We start from the raw sequence: 21428 nt of genomic DNA, 5'->3' as shown, positions 1-21428 counted from the left end.
CAACCACTGGTGAGTGGTCAACAGTGCGGGCTGTAACGGGGGTGGTCACAGTAGTGGACAGATTGAGGGACACACTGGATGACCCTTGTATCCCATGCCTGGCCTCCCCATAGTGATGACCATTTGTTACAGCCTCAAGCTGGCCAAAGCCAGCACTGTCTGGTGCTGTGAGTCAAGGGTCACCAACTGAGCTTACATCTGAATGCTGCAGTCTCAGTCCCTAGGCATACCAAAAACGGCAAGACACTACCGTGCACAGATATTAAAAAACTTAAGACTGTGTATAGTAAACACTCAAACATGCAATAAATTTAAGAATTTAAAATAATGATCATACAGATAACTGAAAATAAAGAAAACAAAGCAGAGGAGTATAGAGAGATGCAAATGGAACACATTTGGCTGTCAAGAGAGCAATGCATGAAGCCTTCAATGATTACAATGGCAGCATACTGTCGAATGACCTTTCACAAAACCCAAAGAAATTCTGGTCTTACGTAAAGGCCTTTAGTGGCACTAAAGTTAGTGTCCAGACTCGTGGATGACAGAGGAACTGACAATGTGGATAGCAAACCAAAAGCAGTCATGTTTAACTCTGTTTTCAAATGTTCCTTTACAAAGGAAAACCCAGGAGTATTGTCCCAGTTTAATTCTTATACCACTGAAAAGATGAGTGAAATAGATACTAGTGTCAGTGGCATTGGGAAACAGCTGAAATCGTTAAAGTTCAGCAAAGTCCCAGGGCCCGATGGAATCCCATCAGATTCTGTATCCAATTTACACCTGAATTAGCTCCTCTGTTAACCCTCGAACTAAAAGCCATGCCCAGTAGCTGGAGGCAAGCACAGGTCACACCTGTATACAAGAAGAGTAGCAGAAATGGTCCAAAAACTGCTGTGTAATATCCTTGACATCCATTTGTTGTAGAAACTATGAATGTACTCTGAGTTCAAACACAATGAGGTATCTTGAGCAGAATGTCCTCCCACATGCCAACAAGCACAGATTTCAAAAACTCGTGCATTCTTCGTCTTGCATACTGAAAGCCATGACTCAAGTCAGTCAGGTATATGCAATATTTCTCTTGTTTCCAAAAAACATTGGACTCAGACCCATACCTGAGATTATCATCAAAAGTATGACTGTATGGGGTATCAAGTGAAATTTGTGACTGGACTGAGAATTTCTTGGTAGGGTGGATGCAGGAGTGCTATTCTGGAATGTGTCATCGTTCAACTTCCTGGGATGTCAGATTGACTGTGATAATAATAGATATGGACATGAAACTAGTGAAGTTTGGATGTACATCCACTGGAAGCTAAAGAAGAAGACCCGACAGGACACAAGAACAAAGTTTCATAAAACAAGGGGTCTTCCAGTATTTCTGCATGTTACAGAGTGCTGGATATAACAGAAGGAACATTGAGTAGAATGCCGAATTAAGAAATGTGAAGGGCAAGCAGCTAGTCTACATTAGAGATACAAGAATTGAAACTGTCTCTCAAAAGCTGAAAGAGGAAGCAACGGAAAATAGAATAAATATGTACCACAACATGTGGCATGAATGCACATAAATGAGAGGCAACACAGTGCTTCTGAAATTGGTTTTAAATTACAAACCAAATGGATGAAGGAACTTAGGAAGGCCAAAAAAATAGAAGGAAAAATAATTTGTGAAAATGAAACAGAGAGGGAGCCTTAATCCATGAAGTCGAGAAGAAGGGGGAAGTAGTAGTATAGGAGGAAATAGTTATTACTGTGAAAGTTTACAGAAATAAATTCCATGCTCCTAACTTGTGCAGTATGATTCCACCACATCCATTTGAGGGGTTAATGATCTTGTGAATAATGCTTTCAGATTTTCACCAAAGAAATTGCAGCCTAAAATATTAATTTAGTAAATCAAGTATTCTGAAAGGAACCTCTTCATGGTTGTAATAGTTCAATCTCAAAGTTGTGTATTTAACTCAGTTTCTGTTTTTGTTAGTACTGTAACTTTATGGGTATGTATAGTTGTGATACTGGTTTTTTGTCCTTTTTTCTGTTTTTAATAACCATGTTCATTCATCAGCAACTCTTTTTATTTCAGGGAAACAAGATGTGTATGTTTCAATGCCAACAGGATCTGGAAAGTCCTTGTGTTTCCAGTTGCCTGCTGTTGTGTACAAGCACAAGGTTGCAGTGGTATTTTCTCCACTTCTTGCTCTTATAAAGGTGAGTTGATTGTTATTTTTCATTTTGTTTTTGTCTCAACTTCTGTAAATTACTCTATTTACATGAAACTAATGTGCACTTGTCTTACCATATGCAGTATTCAAAACTGGGGTGCACACAAGAGTCAATAGTGCATTGCAGTGTAGTAAAAAATTGAATCTGTCAGTCACTGGCAATATAATTGAAATTTAGGTATTGTTTCTTATATCACAGTGTATTTTTGTTAATCTCAACTTCGTTACAATATTGTTGCCTTATTATTGCATAGTATGTCTGTATCAGATAGTCACAAAATGGAAGGCGAGTAGGGAAGAACACCATATGATACTACTTTCAAGTGTAAAGTAATTCTTCATGGTGAAAAGTGTGGGGAGAGGAGGCCAGGACAAGGGTTCAGTGTAGCTGAGAGTAATGTCTGCTTATTGAAGAATCAGAAATTGGCATATTTGCACCTGCCACAACTAGAAAGAAGTTCACTGACCCTTGCAAAGGAAGGCCTCCTGATGTTGAAGTAAGATGTTTTTAATTTGTCTGTGAAAGGAGGAAGAATGGGCAACCTTTGACTAGTGCTGCCATAAGAAACAAAGCAAAAAGGTGGCTGCAGTTCTTTATAAACCGTTGGAAGAGTTTAAGACTTGCTGTGGATGGGTTTACCACAATATGGAACACACGGACTTACCTCTGTGACACCGTGCAACAGTATGCCAAAGCTTCCACTGGCTTTTGAGAAAAACTTTAAGAATTTTAGCAATATGCCATCACACATCAGAAAGAAGCATTTTTTGATGGGTCAAATAGGTATCACTGATAAGACACCAGTTTATTTTGATATGCCACATAATTACACGATTGACTGAGGAGGAGAAAAAATAAGTTACCATAAAAACATCAGGTTGTAAAAAAACAGTGCAAAACTGTAATGGTGGGAATCATAGCAGATGGGTACAAACTTCCCCGTTTCTTAATCTTAAAGTGGAAAACGAGCCCCAAGGCTCCAAAAAATGAAATTGTTTGAAATCAAGAGAAGGCATGGATGGCTGAAATCATTTATGCTTGATTTTCTTTGAAATGTATGGGAACTCTGTCCTTATGTGCTTCCGAAACTACCATCAATGCTTTGTTGCGATGCATTTTGTGGCCATCTCACTGATGAGATAAAAAAGAAAATCCACACCCTAGCCAGTGACCTTGTTATTATTCCTGGAGGAATGCCTTCTTTGTTTAAACTCCTGGATTTTAGTATAACTAAACAGTTCAACGGTTATGAAATATTCTTCCACTAATGAAACCATGAACTGACACCAACAGGAAAAATTAAGCATGCAGCACCCCACATTACTGCACACAGGGTTTCAGCTGCCTGGAAAAGTGTTGAAGCACTGATGATCATAAAAGCATGGAAGAAATGCTGTTATTTCAGATACTCTGGATGGCAGCAAGTCTGATGTGCTCTGGTATGACGCCAAGGATGACAGGGAAAAGAGAAAATGAATCTGATGTAGACTCCTCCAAGGATACCAGTAACATTGATGATGTTACTGAATAATGATGAGTAACACCTGTAAAATTTACAGTATGTTCATTGGCATGTAATGTAGGTAATCGAGTTAGGCATTCTTTGGAACGACTGTGTCACTTAACAATGAGTCACTTAAAAATTGTTTTTGTTTGGATAGTTCATGTATGCATAAATTGTGTAAAATTAATTTAGCATACTAGCGATATACCAACAAACTCTTTCTTTTTGTGATTTAATTTTTAAATTTGGGTGTGCATTACATTAGATTTGTGGAAATACAGTAATTTCCTCATTTAATTTGTAACAACAATGGTTCTCATCCCCAGTACAAGTTAAGTCTTAAAAAATAGTACTCAAATTCCAAAACTAAGTAGTATTGTCAGCTATCTTTTCAAATGACTGTACTTAATGGTTGAGTACAACAAAAACTTGATGTGTAATGCAATATGGTGAAGGTAAATGTGAACTTTCAGTCCTTTCTTGTGTCTCAACGACTTGAAATGCTGAGACATTTGACGATACAACTGCTATTGCACTCTTGTATGCTGCCCAACAGGAACAAGCCAGTAGTTACAAAAACTAGTGCGCCATGCCATATGTTGGCATAATTTCAGATAATCTACCAAAAAGCTATTCCTGCATCTAAAGATTTGTGTTTTATGATATCAACAGCATGTCGAAAATTTTATGCAGTAGGTAAGCCAAATTGTAACTGTTGGCACAGTGTTGTGTAAAATCATGTGCAAGTACTGTGGAAAACTGTATGTTAGTCAAGTCAGGCAGCTGTGGCAATTAGTGTATTGCAACATGAGAGAAATTAGAAATTAGCAATCAAACTGTTTCATTTTTCCACTCTTTTAAATTAAGTTTCAGTTACACGAATAGTAGATTTCAGTTTTAAATTCAACTTTATTTTTCATCTGTTAAATGGAATGCTATTCACATTAAAAAATATTTTTCATTTGTAGTTAAATCGAACTATTCTGTGTGACATACAAAAATGTAACTTTCCTTTGGAAGCACCCAATATATAATAACTTTTGTGTCTTCTGTATAAGTAATATCTGTGTAAGTTGCACGTCATCGTATCTGTGTCTGAAGTTATCGCCTTACGATGGCCTAATAAGCCAAAAGCTGATTCATGACCAAATAAATAACATTTTGCAGAACATTAGCAAAGTGTTTCCTACTTAATATTGTTGCCATGTTCTGAAAAGCATTGACGAAAAATTCAGTTACTGTTAATAAGTGAGTAATATAATTCATTAACTAATGCAGCAATGTTGTATGAAATCATTCTTTTAAAGATTTCTAAAATATTCCCACCTATTGTCTCTTTCAGGAGCTGCATTTCTAGTGTGATGTGTCAGAGAACGTACATTATTTTTCTTTACCTCTTAAGAAAAGTACATTGTTAGTTTGTGCTTAATATTATAATTAACATACATTTGGTAAAATAAGAGCTTTTGTAAGTACTATTCAACTTGAATTTTTCCTTATTCAGGATCAAGTTGACCATCTTCGACAAAAAGGAATTCAAGCAAGTGCCATAAATTCAAATATGCGTACTTCGGAAATAAAGGCAGTCATGAAAGACCTGTTGAGTGAACATCCCAAAACTCAACTTCTTTATGTGACACCAGAGCAGGCGAGGACAGAGAATTTTAAGGTATTACATTTTATTATTCATTTTAAGTAACTTACTCTTTCCTTAGGCTTTTGTGGAGAACCCAAGTTTTTATATATATTTGGGTACTGGTCAGATACAAACATTTGATTAACTTGTATGTGGGACATAAATATTGTGAAAAACAATTACATATGTAAATTGATTTTGATAGGATTGTTTTGGGGCACCTCGCTCATCAGGGACTTCAGTGTTCATATATGTGTATGGAAAATAGTGATAAGATGTTTTCATATAAAGAAATAATCATAGCAAATGAAAATACCTACAAGTCTCTGATATATTCCCCTCCCCCCCCCCCTCTTCTGACCAAAAATATGCACATATGTGAGCTGTCAACAAATGAAAAACATAGCTTTATAAGAGATTCATTGGAGACAAGTCTTTTGAAGGCAACTACAGTAATTTAACCATTTATTCCATTCTTTGTTAGTGAAGGACATTTATGTCCATGACTTTATTTATTTATTTATTTAGTGTCCATTTTATTACAGTCCTGTTGTAGAACTTATCAAAATACAAGACATAATGAAATTTTACGTATCAATATGTGCAAAATATAGGCATACATAAGATGTAATACATGAATGGTAAGTTCAGTAGTAAAGGTCTGTGAAGCTGCATTAGCACTGTAATTATTTACCATCGTTTCAGGCAGTTTCTAATCGAGAAGAACTTGAACATTTAGTGGTAAAACAGTTCTACAGCAGAGGAGAAATTATAAAATTGACAACTACCACCAGTGTCCTGAAAATTTTTAGTAGAGGCAATGTACACTAGAGTTGCTACTTACTTCAGCACTCATAACCTATCAGTGGAGATGCAGTTTAGTGTCAGGAAGGACTCATTAGCTGTCAGGGCAGTTTACTCCTCGCATTAAGCATTTAAAAAAACTCTTACAGCCATTGGATAGATTACTTTTCTTGATGTGGACATTTGATTATGTAAACAATAGTGTACTACTAAACACATCACAGCATTTTGGAATTGCAGAAAAAGTTACACAATTTAAAAATGCAACGTCTCACAGCAATATGGATTAATAAAATCTCAATGAGCTTCCAGTCACATTAAGAGACTAAATTTCCAAGATCTTTTAGCCAAACATTCATTGGCCATGAGTTAAGACTTCCTAGCTCCCATAAGAGTGGAGATATGAGCAAAAACCAGTTTTTCAGCCCGTGATTTGTCAGCTGCCCTGCACAACAGATGTGTTATATGGGGATAATATTGGCCAGCTAAATTGACCTGCTTTCCAGGGCAGCCTACATGTCAGAACAACAAACAGTTTTCCAGTCCCAGACATGTTGGTTGCCCTGCACGACAGGTGTGTTCTGTTGGAGTAATATTGGACTGTGTTATCATCCTGATTTGCAGGACATCTAACACTTCAGCAGCCAAATAAAATATTACAGCCCCTGATGTGCAGGCTATCCTGCACAACAATATGTTGTAAGCATGCTGGGTGTATTGATCTGTTCTGCAGGAGCACCGCGTGCGCAAGGGAGGGAGTGAGTGAGTGAATCACACCTTGCAGTTCTGTTAGATTTGAGATTTGTGTGTGTGTGTGTGTGGGGGGGGGGGGGGGCGGGGGGGGGGGATGGCAGGCAGACAGGCATGTCTTGAGTGGCACACAAATTTGACTGATGTGCATTAATAAACTGATCCTGATACTTTATTTCTGTTTTAAAAAGGAACACTTGGAATTGTAACGCTTTCAACACTGCTTCCATATTCTGCAAATGTCCAGCTGGAATATAGTCCAAGTAATTAGCACAGGTTGGCAACAGTGAAGTATGCTGCCCTAAATATCTGCAAAAAATTGTTGGAGCTGATGCACTACTGAACAGTAACAGCTGAAATTGAAACAGACCCAGATGGACATTGATTGCAAAAATCTTCTTGAATGCCTCATCCAAAGACAGTTGCAGATATACTTCCTAAAGTCAGTTTTTGAAAGGGAAAAAAGGAAGACTTGTTCAAGTTTGTCTATCAGATCTTCTTGGCAGGGTAAAGGGAAGGAATCAACAACAGTTTGGGGATTCGACGGTAGCTCTGAAATCGGCACATGGCCTTAGCCCAGGTGATTGTTTCAAGAGAATGACATGACGTGAGGGGATATGCTCCTTGTGTGCTTTTTGCATGTAAGATGAGAGGCATTTTTAAGTTGACATTGCATTTGTATTAAACTCTTCTTTGAAAATAAGAAATTTTTGTCATGTTTTTGCTGCACTGAGGGCTTCATTAAATGATGGCGCAATAAACTGTTCTTCTTGTTTGTTTTCATGTTCATCAATCACATGTTGGCTTTGGGTGTTAGCTACAGTTTTTTCTTCATTCACTGAAACATACATGGTAAGATTGTTGTCTACCTGGGTGAGGTCCTCTGTTTCACAAGTTGACAATGATGGACAAAGTTCTTAAAATAATTCTTTCAGAGGAATGTCCTCCTCATTTTCATTATGAGCTGTTGCTGCTGTTGGTGAAGAGATATTTATGACTTCTGCATGTTTAAAGCAATTAGCTTTGAGTGACATTTTCCCACTCTTCCAATGTCCTTAAAATTGCATCAAGAAAGTTGAAAACTATTTCTTTACCTTCTTTGAATTTTTGGTAACATGTTCATCACTTGAAGTTTCATGTACTGAATTTCCAAAGATTTTATAACTCCCTGATCCACTGGCAGTAGAAGTGAAGTGATATTTGGAGGTAAAAACACTACTGGATGAGCAGTTCAGATGTTGATCAGGAGAATAATTTTTCATTTCTTTGATTGTGGCTGAGAGTCACAGTTACACAACCACTTTTCAGAAATATCAGACACCATCCAAGATTTTGCCTTGCTTTCATGAAATACATGTAGGGGGTGAATGTTTTTAAAATGTCTTCTAGGCTTTTCTGGTTTTTGTATCACCAAGAGCATTTCTTTACATGATCCTGTCATATTTGCAGCAACCATAATTGTGATTCATTTCTTAGACATTTTCCCACCTGAACACTGTTCTTCTCTCAATGTCTTATCTGCGATCATGTTACAAAACAAACCAGTTTCATCTGCATTGAATATAACATCTGACTTCTAACTTTCACACAAAACAGGCCACTTCTTAGATAGCCACTCATCTGGTATGCCAACAGGTACACCAGCATCTTTGCCACAAATTTTTCTGGAAAATAATATTTTGGCAAACTGAGAAACATTATATTCAAGATGAAGAACAATTGAAGTTTGAATTTCCCAACATATGCACAAATTCATTGGCTTTTTCTTGAAGAATAGGTCCATTAATCAGCTTGAAGAACAGATCCATTAATCAGCACGTTATTTGATGTTTGCTGCATAAGCTATGTAAGTAAAGCTTCCTCAGTATCTTTGTGCTCCGATGATCTAGCCCATTTGATTTTCAAAGAACTGTGTTCAAAAAGAAACTTTCTGTCCTTCCAAATTGCAGATATCTTTGACTGTGAGACACCCAAATCCTTTGCGATGCTGACTTTGTTACCCCATGTCTATTCACCATATTATGTGTGACTTTTCTTCAGTATGAAATACTTTCCTTTTGTTTGGTGACATCTTTAAAGTGATGCTTTTGTAGACTGTTTAACACACAAACTGGTTTGAAAGCAGCAATCTACAGAAAAGAAGAGTTTGAAAATAAATGTTACATTGTTGTTAGTAATCCCTAAATATGTGCCAAACAAAAATGAACATTGGATGTTATAGCTGATATGTTTCTTCAAAAAGTAATAAAAAATATCTAGTTTTATATGGCAAGTTGCAGTAAGCGATGTGGTACTTAGCGATTTTTTTAAGCGTAGCGTTTACATGGGATTTAGGCAGGCTGTTAGATTTTGATATTAGAGCCCATACATCATTAAAAGTGATGAAAGCTGTTCTATTTGCTAAATTTACAGGAATGTTTATTGCACGAGCAAGATTTGTAGCCAAAAGGCTAACTCTCAGTTGCATGAAAACATACATACACTCCTGGAAATTGAAATAAGAACACCGTGAATTCATTGTCCCAGGAAGGGGAAACTTTATTGACACATTCCTGGGGTCAGATACATCACATGATCACACTGACAGAACCACAGGCACATAGACAAAGGCAACAGAGCATGCACAATGTCGGCACTAGTACAGTGTATATCCACCTTTCGCAGCAATGCAGGCTGCTATTCTCCCATGGAGATGGTCGTAGAGATGCTGGATGTAGTCCTGTGGAACGGCTTGCCATGCCATTTCCACCTGGCGCCTCAGTTGGACCAGCGTTCGTGCTGGACGTGCAGACCGTGTGAGACGACGCTTCATCCAGTCCCAAACATGCTCAATGGGGGACAGATCCGGAGATCTTGCTGGCCAGGGTAGTTGACTTACACCTTCTAGAGCACGTTGGGTGGCACGGGATACATGCAGACGTGCATTGTCCTGTTGGAACAGCAAGTTCCCTTGCCGGTCTAGGAATGGTAGAACGATGGGTTCGATGACGGTTTGGATGTACTGTGCACTATTCAGTGTCCCCTCAACGATCACCAGTGGTGTACGGCCAGTGTAGGAGATCGCTCCCCACACCATGATGCCGGGTGTTGGCCCTGTGTGCCTCGGTCGTATGCAGTCCTGATTGTGGCGCTCACCTGCACGGCGCCAAACACGCATACGACCATCATTGGCACCAAGGCAGAAGCGACTCTCATCGCTGAAGATGACACGTCTCCATTCGTCCCTCCATTCACGCCTGTCGCGACACCACTGGAGGCGGGCTGCACGATGTTGGGGCATGAGCGGAAGACGGCCTAACGGTGTGCGGGACCGTAGCCCAGCTTCATGGAGACGGTTGCGAATGGTCCTCGCCGATACCCCAGGAGCAACAGTGTCCCTAATTTGCTGGGAAGTGGCGGTGCGGTCCCCTACGGCACTGCGTAGGATCCTACGGTCTTGGCGTGCATCCGTGCGTCACTGCGATCCGGTCCCAGGTCGACGGGCACGTGCACCTTCCGCCGACCACTGGCGACAACATCGATGTACTGTGGAGACCTCACGCCCCACGTGTTGAGCAATTCGCTGGTACGTCCACCCGGCCTCCCGCATGCCCACTATACGCCCTCGCTCAAAGTCCGTCAACTGCACATACGGTTCACGTCCACGCTGTCGCGGCATGCTACCAGTGTTAAAGACTGCGATGGAGCTCCGTATGCCACGGCAAACTGGCTGACACTGACGGCGGCGGTGCACAAATGCTGCGCAGCTAGCGCCATTCGACGGCCAACACCGCTGTTCCTGGTGTGTCCGCTGTGCCGTGCGTGTGATCATTGCTTGTACAGCCCTCTCGCAGTGTCCAGAGCAAGTATGGTGGGTCTGACACACCAGTGTCAATGTGTTCTTTTTTCCATTTCCAGGAGTGTAATTTTTTAAGGGGTGACAATCTTTGGGAGGTGTTATATGCTACAGAAAGTGGAAGGTAACCAATTCCTGGAATTGGAGTTAAATCAGAAATTCTCATGGAAGATACACATTTAGGACCCAAGGAAGCTGAATGTGGCTGCCTTTAAGAACAGAATCATCAGTCAATACCTGTGATACACTTTGCATTCTTTCATTCTTGTATGTCATTAGTGATGTTTGTAGCAAGTCTTTTTGGGTTCAAAGGATAATTTTCATCTGAAAGTGTCTCATCTAGGCCACATGTAGCGTTACTTCATGAACTTAACTTGGCCACTTTTTTAATAACTCGGATGCTCTTACACAAATGCTGCAGTGTATCTGGTTGCTTAGAAGCTTTTTTGGTAGACAACATTGACTTGTTTAACAGCTGCATTCATTCAGCAAACAAAAGACAGAGAAACTGCCTATACACATATTTTCAGCAGGCTTCAACAATATTTGAATGTGGTTTGCCACAAACTGTATATTTTCAGTTTGAAGTTAAATACTTTCTGTCCGCATACCACTGCTGTGCTCTACAGAAATATCAAAGTTATGTGAAACTGTGACTAAAATTAATGGGTGTATTGTTTTTATAATGAATACTGAGGGTTGATATGTGACCCAGCCATCTGACTTGTAATTTCTATTTCTACGTATTTCGTAAATCACTCCAGCTTACTTCCTGGACAGTTCCTAACAATAGGCTGTCACCCAGGCTATTCCCCTTGCTAATAATTTGAGAATAAAACTTGATATAATCACATTATTATTACTTCTTTACTTTCTCAGACGTTAAGTCTGGTTAAAAATGAAAAGTGACGCGGACCTTGATCAAGCGTCACTTCCTTTTAACTGTACGGTATATGTTATATTGCATTTAGAAACTTTCGGGTAATTGAACATGAATCCATAATTACGGATTTCTGTAGTTGTATATATAAGTTTGGATGTAGCTGTATTGCGTTGATGTACCGGTGGATATTGTGTGGTATGACTCCTGTAGTTGATAGTATAACTGGTATAATGTCAACTTTATCCTGATGCCACATGTCCTTGACTTCCTCAGCCAGTTGGATGTATTTTTCAATTTTTTCTCCTGTTTTCTTTTGTATATTTGTTGTATTGGGTATGGATATTTTGGTTAGTTGTGTTAATTTCTTCTTTTTATTGGTGAGTATGATGTCAGGTTTGTTACGTGGTGTTGTTTTATCTGTTATAATGGTTCTGTTCCAGTATAATTTGTATTCATCATTCTCCAGTACATTTTGTGGTGCATACTTGTATGTGGGAACGTGTTGTTTTATTAGTTTATATTGTATGGCAAGTTGTTGGTGAATTATTTTTGCTACATTGTCATGTCTTCTGGGGTATTCTGTATTTGCTAATATTGTACATCCGCTTGTGATGTGATCTACTGTTTCTATTTGTTGTTTGCAAAGTCTGCATTTATCTGTTGTGGTATTGGGATCTTTAATAATATACTTGCTGTAATATCTGGTGTTTATTGTTTGATCCTGTATTGCAATCATGAATCCTTCCATCTCACTGTATATATTGCCTTTTCTTAGCCACGTGTCGGATGCGTCTTGATCAATGTGTGGCTGTGTTAGATGATACGGGTGCTTGCCATGTAGTGTTTTCTTTTTCCAATTTACTTTCTTCGTATCTGTTGATGTTATGTGATCTAAAGGGTTGTAGAAGTGGTTATGAAGTTGCAGTGGTGTAGCCGATGTATTTATATGAGTGATTGCTTTGTGTATTTTGCTAGTTTCTGCTCGTTCTAGAAAGAATTTTCTTAAATTGTCTACCTGTCCATAATGTAGGTTTTTTTTATGTCGATGAATCCCCTTTCTCCTTCCATTCCTTTCTGCTTAATGTGAATCTTTTTGTTGCTGAATGTATGTGATGTATTCTATATTTGTGGCATTGTGATCATGTAAGTGTATTGAGTGCTTCTGAGTCTGTGTTACTCCATTTCACTACTCCAAATGAGTAGGTCAATATTGGTATAGCATAAGTATTTATAGCTTTTGTCTTATTTCTTGCTGTCAATTCTGTTTTCAGTATTTTTGTTAGTCTTTGTCTATATTTTTCTTTTAGTTCTTCTTTAATATTTGTATTATCTATTCCTATTTTTTGTCCGTTTTTTCAATCACTTCTATGCAGTTGCTGTGGTTACCCAATATGTAATCTTCTTGTTTAGTGTGTTTTCCCTTGACAATGCTATTTTTCTTACATTTGTCTGTTCCAAAAGCCATATTTATATCATTGCTGAATACTTCTGTTATCTTTAGTAATTGGTTGAGTTGTTGATTTGTTGCTGCCAGTAATTTTAGATCATCCATGTATAGCAAATGTGTGATTTTGTGTGGGTATGTTCCAGTAATATTGTATCCATAATTTGTATTATTTAGCATGTTGGATAGTGGGTTCAATGCAAGACAGAACCAGAAAGGACTTAATGAGTCTCCTTGGTATATTCCACGCTTAATCTGTGTTGGCTGTGATGTGATATTATTTGAATTTGTTTGGATATTAAGTGTGGTTTTCCAATTTTTCATTACTATGTTTAGGAACTGTATCAATTTAGGATCTACTTTGTATATTTCCAATATTTGTAGTAACCATGAGTGGGGTACACTATCAAAAGCTTTTTGGTAATCAATATATGCGTAGTGTAGCGACCTTTGTTTAGTTTTAGTTTGATATGTCACCTCTGCATCTATTATCAGTTGCTCTTTACACCCTCGTGCTCCTTTGCAACAGCCTTTTTGTTCTTCATTTATAATTTTGTTCTGTGTTGTATGTGTCATTAATTTCTGTGTAATGACTGAAGTTAATATTTTGTATATTGTTGGTAGGCATGTTATGGGGCAATATTTAGCTGGGTTTGCTGTGTCTGCTTCATCTTTAGGTTTCAGATAGGTTATTCCATGTGCAAGTGTATCAGGGAATGTGTATGGGTCTGCAATGTAACTGTTAAATAATTTAGTTAGATGTGAATGTGTTGAGGTGAACTTCTTTAGCCAGAAATTTGCTATTTTATCTTTTCCAGGGGCTTTCCAATTGTGAGTAGAATTAATTGCTTGGGTGACTTCATGTTGCAAAATTATCACTTCAGGCATTTGTGGTATCATCTTGTATGTGTCTGTTTCTGCTTGTATCCACCGTGCATGCCTGTTATGTTGTACCGGGTTTACCATATGTTGCTCCAGAAGTGTTCCATGTCTGTTAAATTTGGTGGATTGTCTATTTTAATGTGTGTGTTATCTATTGTCTGGTAAAATCTCTTTTGGTTTGTGTTGAATGTTTGGTTTTGTTTCCTTCTATTTTCACTTTTTTGTATCTTCTAAGTCGTTTGGCCAATGCTTGTAATTTCTGCTTCTTTTCATCTAATTGCTCTATCGCTCCTTGTTGTTAGATTTTACCTAACCTTTTTCTTTTTTTTCTGACATTTCATTTCTTATAAATTCTGTTAGCTGTCTGATGTCTTTTCTCAGTTTTTCTATTCTGATCTGTAGCCTGTGTTGCCATGCTGGTTTTGTGGATTTCTTCTGTATGTTGGTTGGTTCTGATCTCTGCCTAGTGTGTATATTTAGTGTAGTGAGTGATCCTATATAAACAAGTAGTTGTAACTCTTCCATAGTTGTGTTTTCATTAATTTTGCTGTGTATGATTGTGTTGATAGTTTTTATTGTTGTTTCTACTTCAGGGTTATTTGGTGGTCTATGCAAGAATGGTCTAATGTCTGTATTTGTGTCTTTGTATTCTATATATGTCAGCTGAAATTTTTCTTCTATATCTAACATGTGTGTCACTTCGTGTTCTATTTGTGGTTGTTCTGGTGGCTGTCTTAAGATTTCGTTTTCCTCTTATTGTTTAATTGATGCGTGTTGTTCTTTGTTTGTTTACTCTGGGATGTTTGAGTCCATTACTGTATTTTTTTTTTCTTCTTCTTCTTCTTCTTATTGCACATTATTTTGTTCCAGTATCTGTTGTACTTGTTGTTTGATGTTTTCTAATTCTGACTGGGGTATCCTGTTATTTTTTATTATTACACGGATCTGATTCCTAGGTTTGTTGATTGGTAATAACAGAACATGAGGTGTCGATTAACTTCATCTGACCATCTCATCCTCTGTCTTTGTTTTCCTTCTAGGGTGGGTGCAGGAAGCATATCCTGCAAAACACCTCTATTTGGATTTAAATCATTTTCCAGTTGGCTAGCAGTGTCGTTACCATTGTGGGCGGGCATAGGGTTCAAGCGTCGTCCCCGACCATGACAGCGCTTGTCTGAGGCTTCTTTAATTCTGTCCTGAACCAACTAATCACGCTAAAAGGGGGGTCCCTATTAGCGGTTTGTTCTTTTCATCGCCTTTTACGACTGGCAGAACATACCGGAGGCCTATTCTTTTCCCAGGCCTCCACGGGGTTTATTATTATTATTATTATTATTATTATTATTATTGTACTGGTCAAAAATGAAGTATGAACTTCCTGAAGAAACGGTCCCAGTCAAATGAAGTTTTCTTCACACTGGACAATATGCTGGGTAATGCGAGAAGTTTGTGCACAAGTATTGGTCTGTAGGAAAAATTATTTGCATGACAGATGAGCAAAAGCAACAGAATATGCTGAATGATATTCTGGATGTAGCATGAAGTGTTCACTAGTTCCTTGGCGAATACCAGAGTCACATGTTCATTGTAAGCAGTGCTTCCCTATGCCAAAATGGCTGTAATTTGTTGTAAATGTCAAAGTTTGATAAACTTGGCATTCTTCTGGTTGATGCTTTGTGACCATCACCAACACCATGGCTGAGTTTCTTCCCATCACAAAACATATCTTTGCTCTGTATCTTTTCAGCTGCATCATTTCTTATATCATTGGAAGCAGGCTGCATAGTAATGAGATGTGGGGAGGGAAACTGGTGAGAGACACCCTTCCTCATAGTATCATAGTACACATTCCTGCAAACAGTTCCTCATGATTGTCATAACTGACATTCCAGGAATGACACTAGTTTTATTTCCTTCTGTATTATCAGTATTTACACATAAAATGAAATTTTGTTAGTAAAATTCCTTGATTTGAAGACCTGTAACTCTAAAATGATGAAAAATATTGACAAACAAGTAATAGAAAAAAATGCTCTGTTTAGTTCTTACTGTCCTTATATGCTGTGAAAAGCTGAAAACTCAAGGTTCATGTGAAGGCTTTTTCTTGGGTCATACGGCTCCTAAATCTTGTTTAATGACGCATATGGCTTGTAAGTCCGCTTCACATTAAAACTACGTATATATCCTACATTGTATGGTTTTATATTATAGGGTAACCCTTACCATTCTAAAATGATATTTTTGGCCCACTTACTTCAGATACAGTTCAAATAGTAAAAATGGCAGCATTAATATTAGAGGGCATATGATTTACATAAATAAGGAACATGAGTGGCCCCAGCATTGATCCCTGGGGTAGGCATCCCCCCCTCCCCCCATTTGACTGTTCCCCACTCAGACCCCACATGACAGACATTCTCCACATTGCGAATAATGACCTTTTGCTGTCTGTTCTTAAAGTAAGAAGTGAACCAGTTGTGAGCAACTCCTGTATTCCACAATGGTCCAACTTCTGGAGCAATATTTTTTGATTAGTTCAATCAAAGGCCTTAGTTAAATCCAAAAAGATGCCTAGTGTTTGGAACTTTTTGTTTAATCCATCCAATACTTCACAGAGAAAAGAGAACATAGCATTTTCAGTTGTTAAACCACTTCTAAAGCTGAACTGCACATTTGATAGCATATTATGTGATACAAAATGATCAATTATCCTTACATACCCAGCCTTTTCAATAACTGTAGCAAACACTGATGACATAGAAATAGGCCTAAAAGTGTCTACATTATTGTCCTAATAAAGTGGCTTTACTACTGAGTACTTCAGTTGTTCAGGAAACTCACCATTCTTAAAAATTACTAATATGACTAAGTGCAGGGCTAACATATGTAGCATAGCACTTCAATATTCTACTAGGCACTCCTTCAAATCCTGATAGTCCTTAGTCTTCAGTGATTTAATTACTGACTCAATTGTTCCCTTGTCAGTATCACAGAAGAGTATTTCAGACACCAATCTCAGAGAGGCACTTTCCAAGACAATTACATGATTCCCTGTAGAAACTAAGTTTTTATTTGATTAACTGGGAATGCTCAGAAAATAATTGTTAAATACTTCACATATATCTGACTTATTAGTAACAGAAATATTTTTATTATGAACTGACTTTATATTGTCAACATTGTGCTGCTGAACAGACATTTGCTTCACAATTGACTATATGTTTTTAATTTTATCCTGTGAATTAGCTATTCTATTTGCGTATCACATACTCATTGCCTTCCTAATAACCTTTTTAAGCACCTTACAATAGGTACTGTTTGTAATGGGCTACTGTAGCTTGATTGTGACCACATCTATCATTTCAGTATAATTCCCTCTTTGTTCTACATGATATCCTTATCTCACTAGTCAGCCACCCTGGCTACCGTTTACTGCTAGTACCCTGTTTAGAATGTTCTAATGGAAAGCAACTCTCAAAGAGAATGAGAAATGTGTTAAGGAAAGCATTATATTTGTCATCTATGTTATCAGCACTATAAACATCCTGCCATTCTTGTTCCTTAACGAGGTTTAAAAAACTCTTTATTGCCGTTGGATTAGCTTTACTACATAGTTTCTAATCACATATAACATTTGTTTGAGTACAAAAACCTTTTAGTGTTAAAATTTGTGCATGATGGTCTGAAAGGCCATTTACACTTTACTAACAGAATGCTCATCTAGTAATGAAGAATGATTAAAAATATTGCTGAAGCGCCCACTAAACCTGCTGGGGCAGGTGATTAGTATTGTGGAAAGGGCCAAATTAGATGTCAGTCAGGTTCACTCAAAATTTTAATTTATTGTAATTTAATGTCACCTTTAAACCAAAATGGCACATAGCCGAACTAAGAGTTTCAAAAAGGCAATTATTTCACGGCTGCAGGCCTCAAAACAAGAAATCTTAAAGCAACAGGATAAATCTCAAGTGTTAAAAACAAGCAGTTAAAATTGCAAATGAAATAATTAACATAAATATAAAAGTTTTTTGAACACTGGAAAACAACATAATACTCAATCTGAAACATACACACTACTGGCCATTAAAATTGCTACACCAAGAAGAAATATAGATGACAAACGGGTATTCATTGGACAAATATATTATACTACAACTGACATGTGATTACATTTTCACGCAATTTGGGTGCATAGATCCTGAGAAATCAGTACCCAGAACAACCACCTCTGGCCGTAATAACGGAAAAATGATTTGTGCCAGCAAAAAGCTTGTGCTCTTGGTAAGGAATGTTCCCCATGGACCTGTTCTAACTTTGCAAAGGCAATACTCATGGATTCCCCAAATTTAACACAAAGCTTGATTGCATATTGTTCTGAATTCCATTATTTCATTTTCGTAACACACAACTAAAAACATCTTCACTGGTGGCTGCACAGAGCTGAAACTCAAACTGAGCTTCCGGAAGGGATTAACATACCAGTCTACGCAAGTAGGAGAACACAGCATCGCAGATCACAAACAGTGCTGCCAGTCTCATTATTTTTCCTCACACACCTAACATCTACATAAATTAAGCATGTGCTTAGCTTATTTTACAAATATAACCTCAACAGAATTTTAAAATCAGCTTCTACTACTTCGTTTGGATTCTGAATTTGATTATATAAATTACATCATATTTTAATTTTTCTCTGCCCAGAAAAATAATGTATGTCTGTACAAGAAGATGATCAAAAATAAAAATAAATAAACTGTGTCAGTTGCAAGTGAGGGGGTGGTGTTACAGAAGGGTGATGTCTTTCTAAAGTCTGTTATTACCCTTATGTGTTCATTGTTCATGTTTTTATTCAGAGTTACATCTGGCTACACTTTTTGGTTTATGTAGGTTGGTAGTGTTTCAGTACTTCAGGCATGACTCTTATTTTGTGCAGATGGGCTGTGACAGCTGACTTACAATAATTTCTCATTTGAAGGACTTCCATGTAATTACAGTATCTAAAGCCAAATGCTCTTTCTGTCTGTACGGTACAGGAATTTCCACACATGGACTGTATATTTTATACACTCCATATTTCCAAAATTTGTCTCTTTTTATTTACTGTACTTATTTTTTGTTGAGAAGCTTGCATTGATTCCATGTTTCTGTAGTGTTCTCGCTATCTGCTATGGAATATTACCAATAAAGGCACCCAGTTCTTAAAAATTCTTTGTAATTAAAATCATCCCCCTCTGTTCAGTTAATTAAATATTTTATCACTGTATTTACAGTTTCATGTTTGTAGCCATTTTTGTTGCTAGCTATTGTATGATGCGGATTTAATTTGCAAGTGCATCTTTTGAGCTAGCAGCCACATATTGTGTCACTTCCACAGTCAATTATTTAAAACAATTTTTAATTGCTCTTTGGCTGAGAAGTAAACTGAATTTCATGTAGTAGCAAAATTATTGCTCTAAGCACTGTCTGTAGCTTTCATTATTGAAAAACACAGCTTTTCAGTTTAAATTATTTGAAAAGCAAATAATTGCTTGTAATATCTATGATGCTGCTATAATTTGTAAGATGACACTCAGATTTATTACTTGGATGGAACTCAAACCTAATATATATAAATGACTTGGTTAGATGATTCTTTTCAGAGCATAGCAACAGTTTTGCTTATCTTCCTTTCATAATTATTTGATGTATATGAATGTGTAATTTTTCAGAATTTGATGGAGGATCTTTCTAAAAAGAAAAAGGTGTCTTACATTGTTGTTGATGAGGCCCACTGTGTGAGTGAATGGGGTCATGATTTTCGTCCAGACTATGTTAAACTTGGACAGTTGCGTACTAGATATCCAGACATAACATGGGTTGCACTTACTGCAACAGCAAGTAAAAAGGTAAGAAGATTGTGCTATATATACTTTGAAATTATATAAATGGTTATAACATCTTGCTAAAAGTCTGAAGTTGGGTGAATATAGAACACACATTAAGGAATTTTGCTAATAAAAAATAAATTAAATAAAAATAACTCCATACTCAATCCCAGGAAATCAGCACATGACTGCATTATTTAAAAAAAATGTACTAGACACACCACTCGTCCAGCCATTAATTTTACTTTTCTATAAGTGCTACTTAAATAGCTCTTCAGCTGTGCTTGAGATGTTTAGTGGAGCAATTTCAAGTACTCCTGAAATTCTTTTGCACTACCAGTAATTATATCTGGGTTCTTCATGTGTGGAAGTCAGGCACAAAGACTAACTCACTTTTAGAGGCAGATAAATCTATTATTTAGTTAGTAAAATTGTATAAATTGTTGAACCATAATACATGCATAGAAAGGTTTCCACAAAGAAGTAAGAGAAGTAAGGAAGCTGTCTCATTTGTTCATCTTAGTTCAAGAAAAATATGTTGTAGCACTCATGTCAAAATGAAGTAAAGATGTGCCATTTGTTAAGCTACATGTGCATCTCAAGTAATACAGTTTTTTTTTTGCTGGGAGGAAGGAATACGTGTATGGAAGGAATTTAGCATGTGACATGTTGTTTGAGAGCCACTGGTAAAGTGACTAAAAGAAGAGACTGATAATTTTGCAGTGATAGAAGGAAAAAATCCGGTACACAGGCTCACAAAATGTGCGGATATCATTGAAGAGTGTGCAAAAGTAACAAATGACATGAGGATTAATTCTTTTACTCTGGGCAGAATATTTGCTACTATAATTGTATGTGACAAACTGGAATTGTGCACAAAACTGAGATTCAAATACATATACAGTGTAACCTCACTAATGGTCTGTCTCCCCACTTAGTCCAACCGTCTCATTTCTGGTGTTTGTTTGGTCTTGTCATTGATTCCTCATCTGCAGTATGAATCAGCAGGCAGTTGACGGATGGTATGTGTTTTAATTCAGTCAGTTTTAGTGTGAAATAACTTGTTTCTATCTTGATCAATAAGTGTTATTGTGCATGCACATGTTTTATAAATTAGTGACTGTTCCTACATATTAATATGTATAAAACTAAACTATAGCATCAACTAAATGTAAACATGTGATGCTGTCTGTAGTAGATCAACTGAAAGTGCTTGTAAGGTTAGACAGAGGCAAGTCTCTCCTAACCATTACAAGCGAGATAGGATTGGCGTAACAACTGTTACAGACTGGAGAAAAATTAGGAAAATTCTTGTAAGTCACACAATGATGATTGATGACGAAAAAGAACTGGAAATATGCAAGACTTTGGAGAACACTAAAAATGAAAGTCTAAACATGATGTATTGATGTGGTTTGAGCAGAAGTGAAGAAAAAGAATTCCATCATCTGGACCAGTAATAAAACAAAAGGCACTGTTTTTGTACAAAAAATTTAATAGAGACAATGAAAATGAAAAGTTTACAGGGAGTGAAAAAATGACATGACATTCAAAATGTAATTAATTCCAGTGAGAAACTGTCTGCTGGTGAAACAGC

At 37.3% G+C, this 21428-nt stretch overlaps 1 protein-coding gene across 1 annotated transcript in view; it reads left to right on the top strand.

Moving 5' to 3' along the window:
- Positions 1-21428, top strand: part of LOC126184681 (uncharacterized) — a 295613-nt gene that overhangs the window by 148152 nt on the left and 126033 nt on the right. The window contains exons 2-4 of the mRNA XM_049927173.1: positions 2090-2214; positions 5238-5402; positions 19676-19852. Of these exons, the coding sequence (XP_049783130.1) occupies positions 2090-2214; positions 5238-5402; positions 19676-19852 (467 nt within the window). The remainder of the gene's footprint in view (positions 1-2089; positions 2215-5237; positions 5403-19675; positions 19853-21428) is intronic.

The sequence above is a fragment of the Schistocerca cancellata genome, chromosome 4 (assembly GCF_023864275.1).
Source record: "Schistocerca cancellata isolate TAMUIC-IGC-003103 chromosome 4, iqSchCanc2.1, whole genome shotgun sequence".
Classification (NCBI taxonomy): domain Eukaryota; kingdom Metazoa; phylum Arthropoda; class Insecta; order Orthoptera; family Acrididae; genus Schistocerca; species Schistocerca cancellata.
This window is presented reverse-complemented; position numbering and strand designations above follow the sequence as displayed.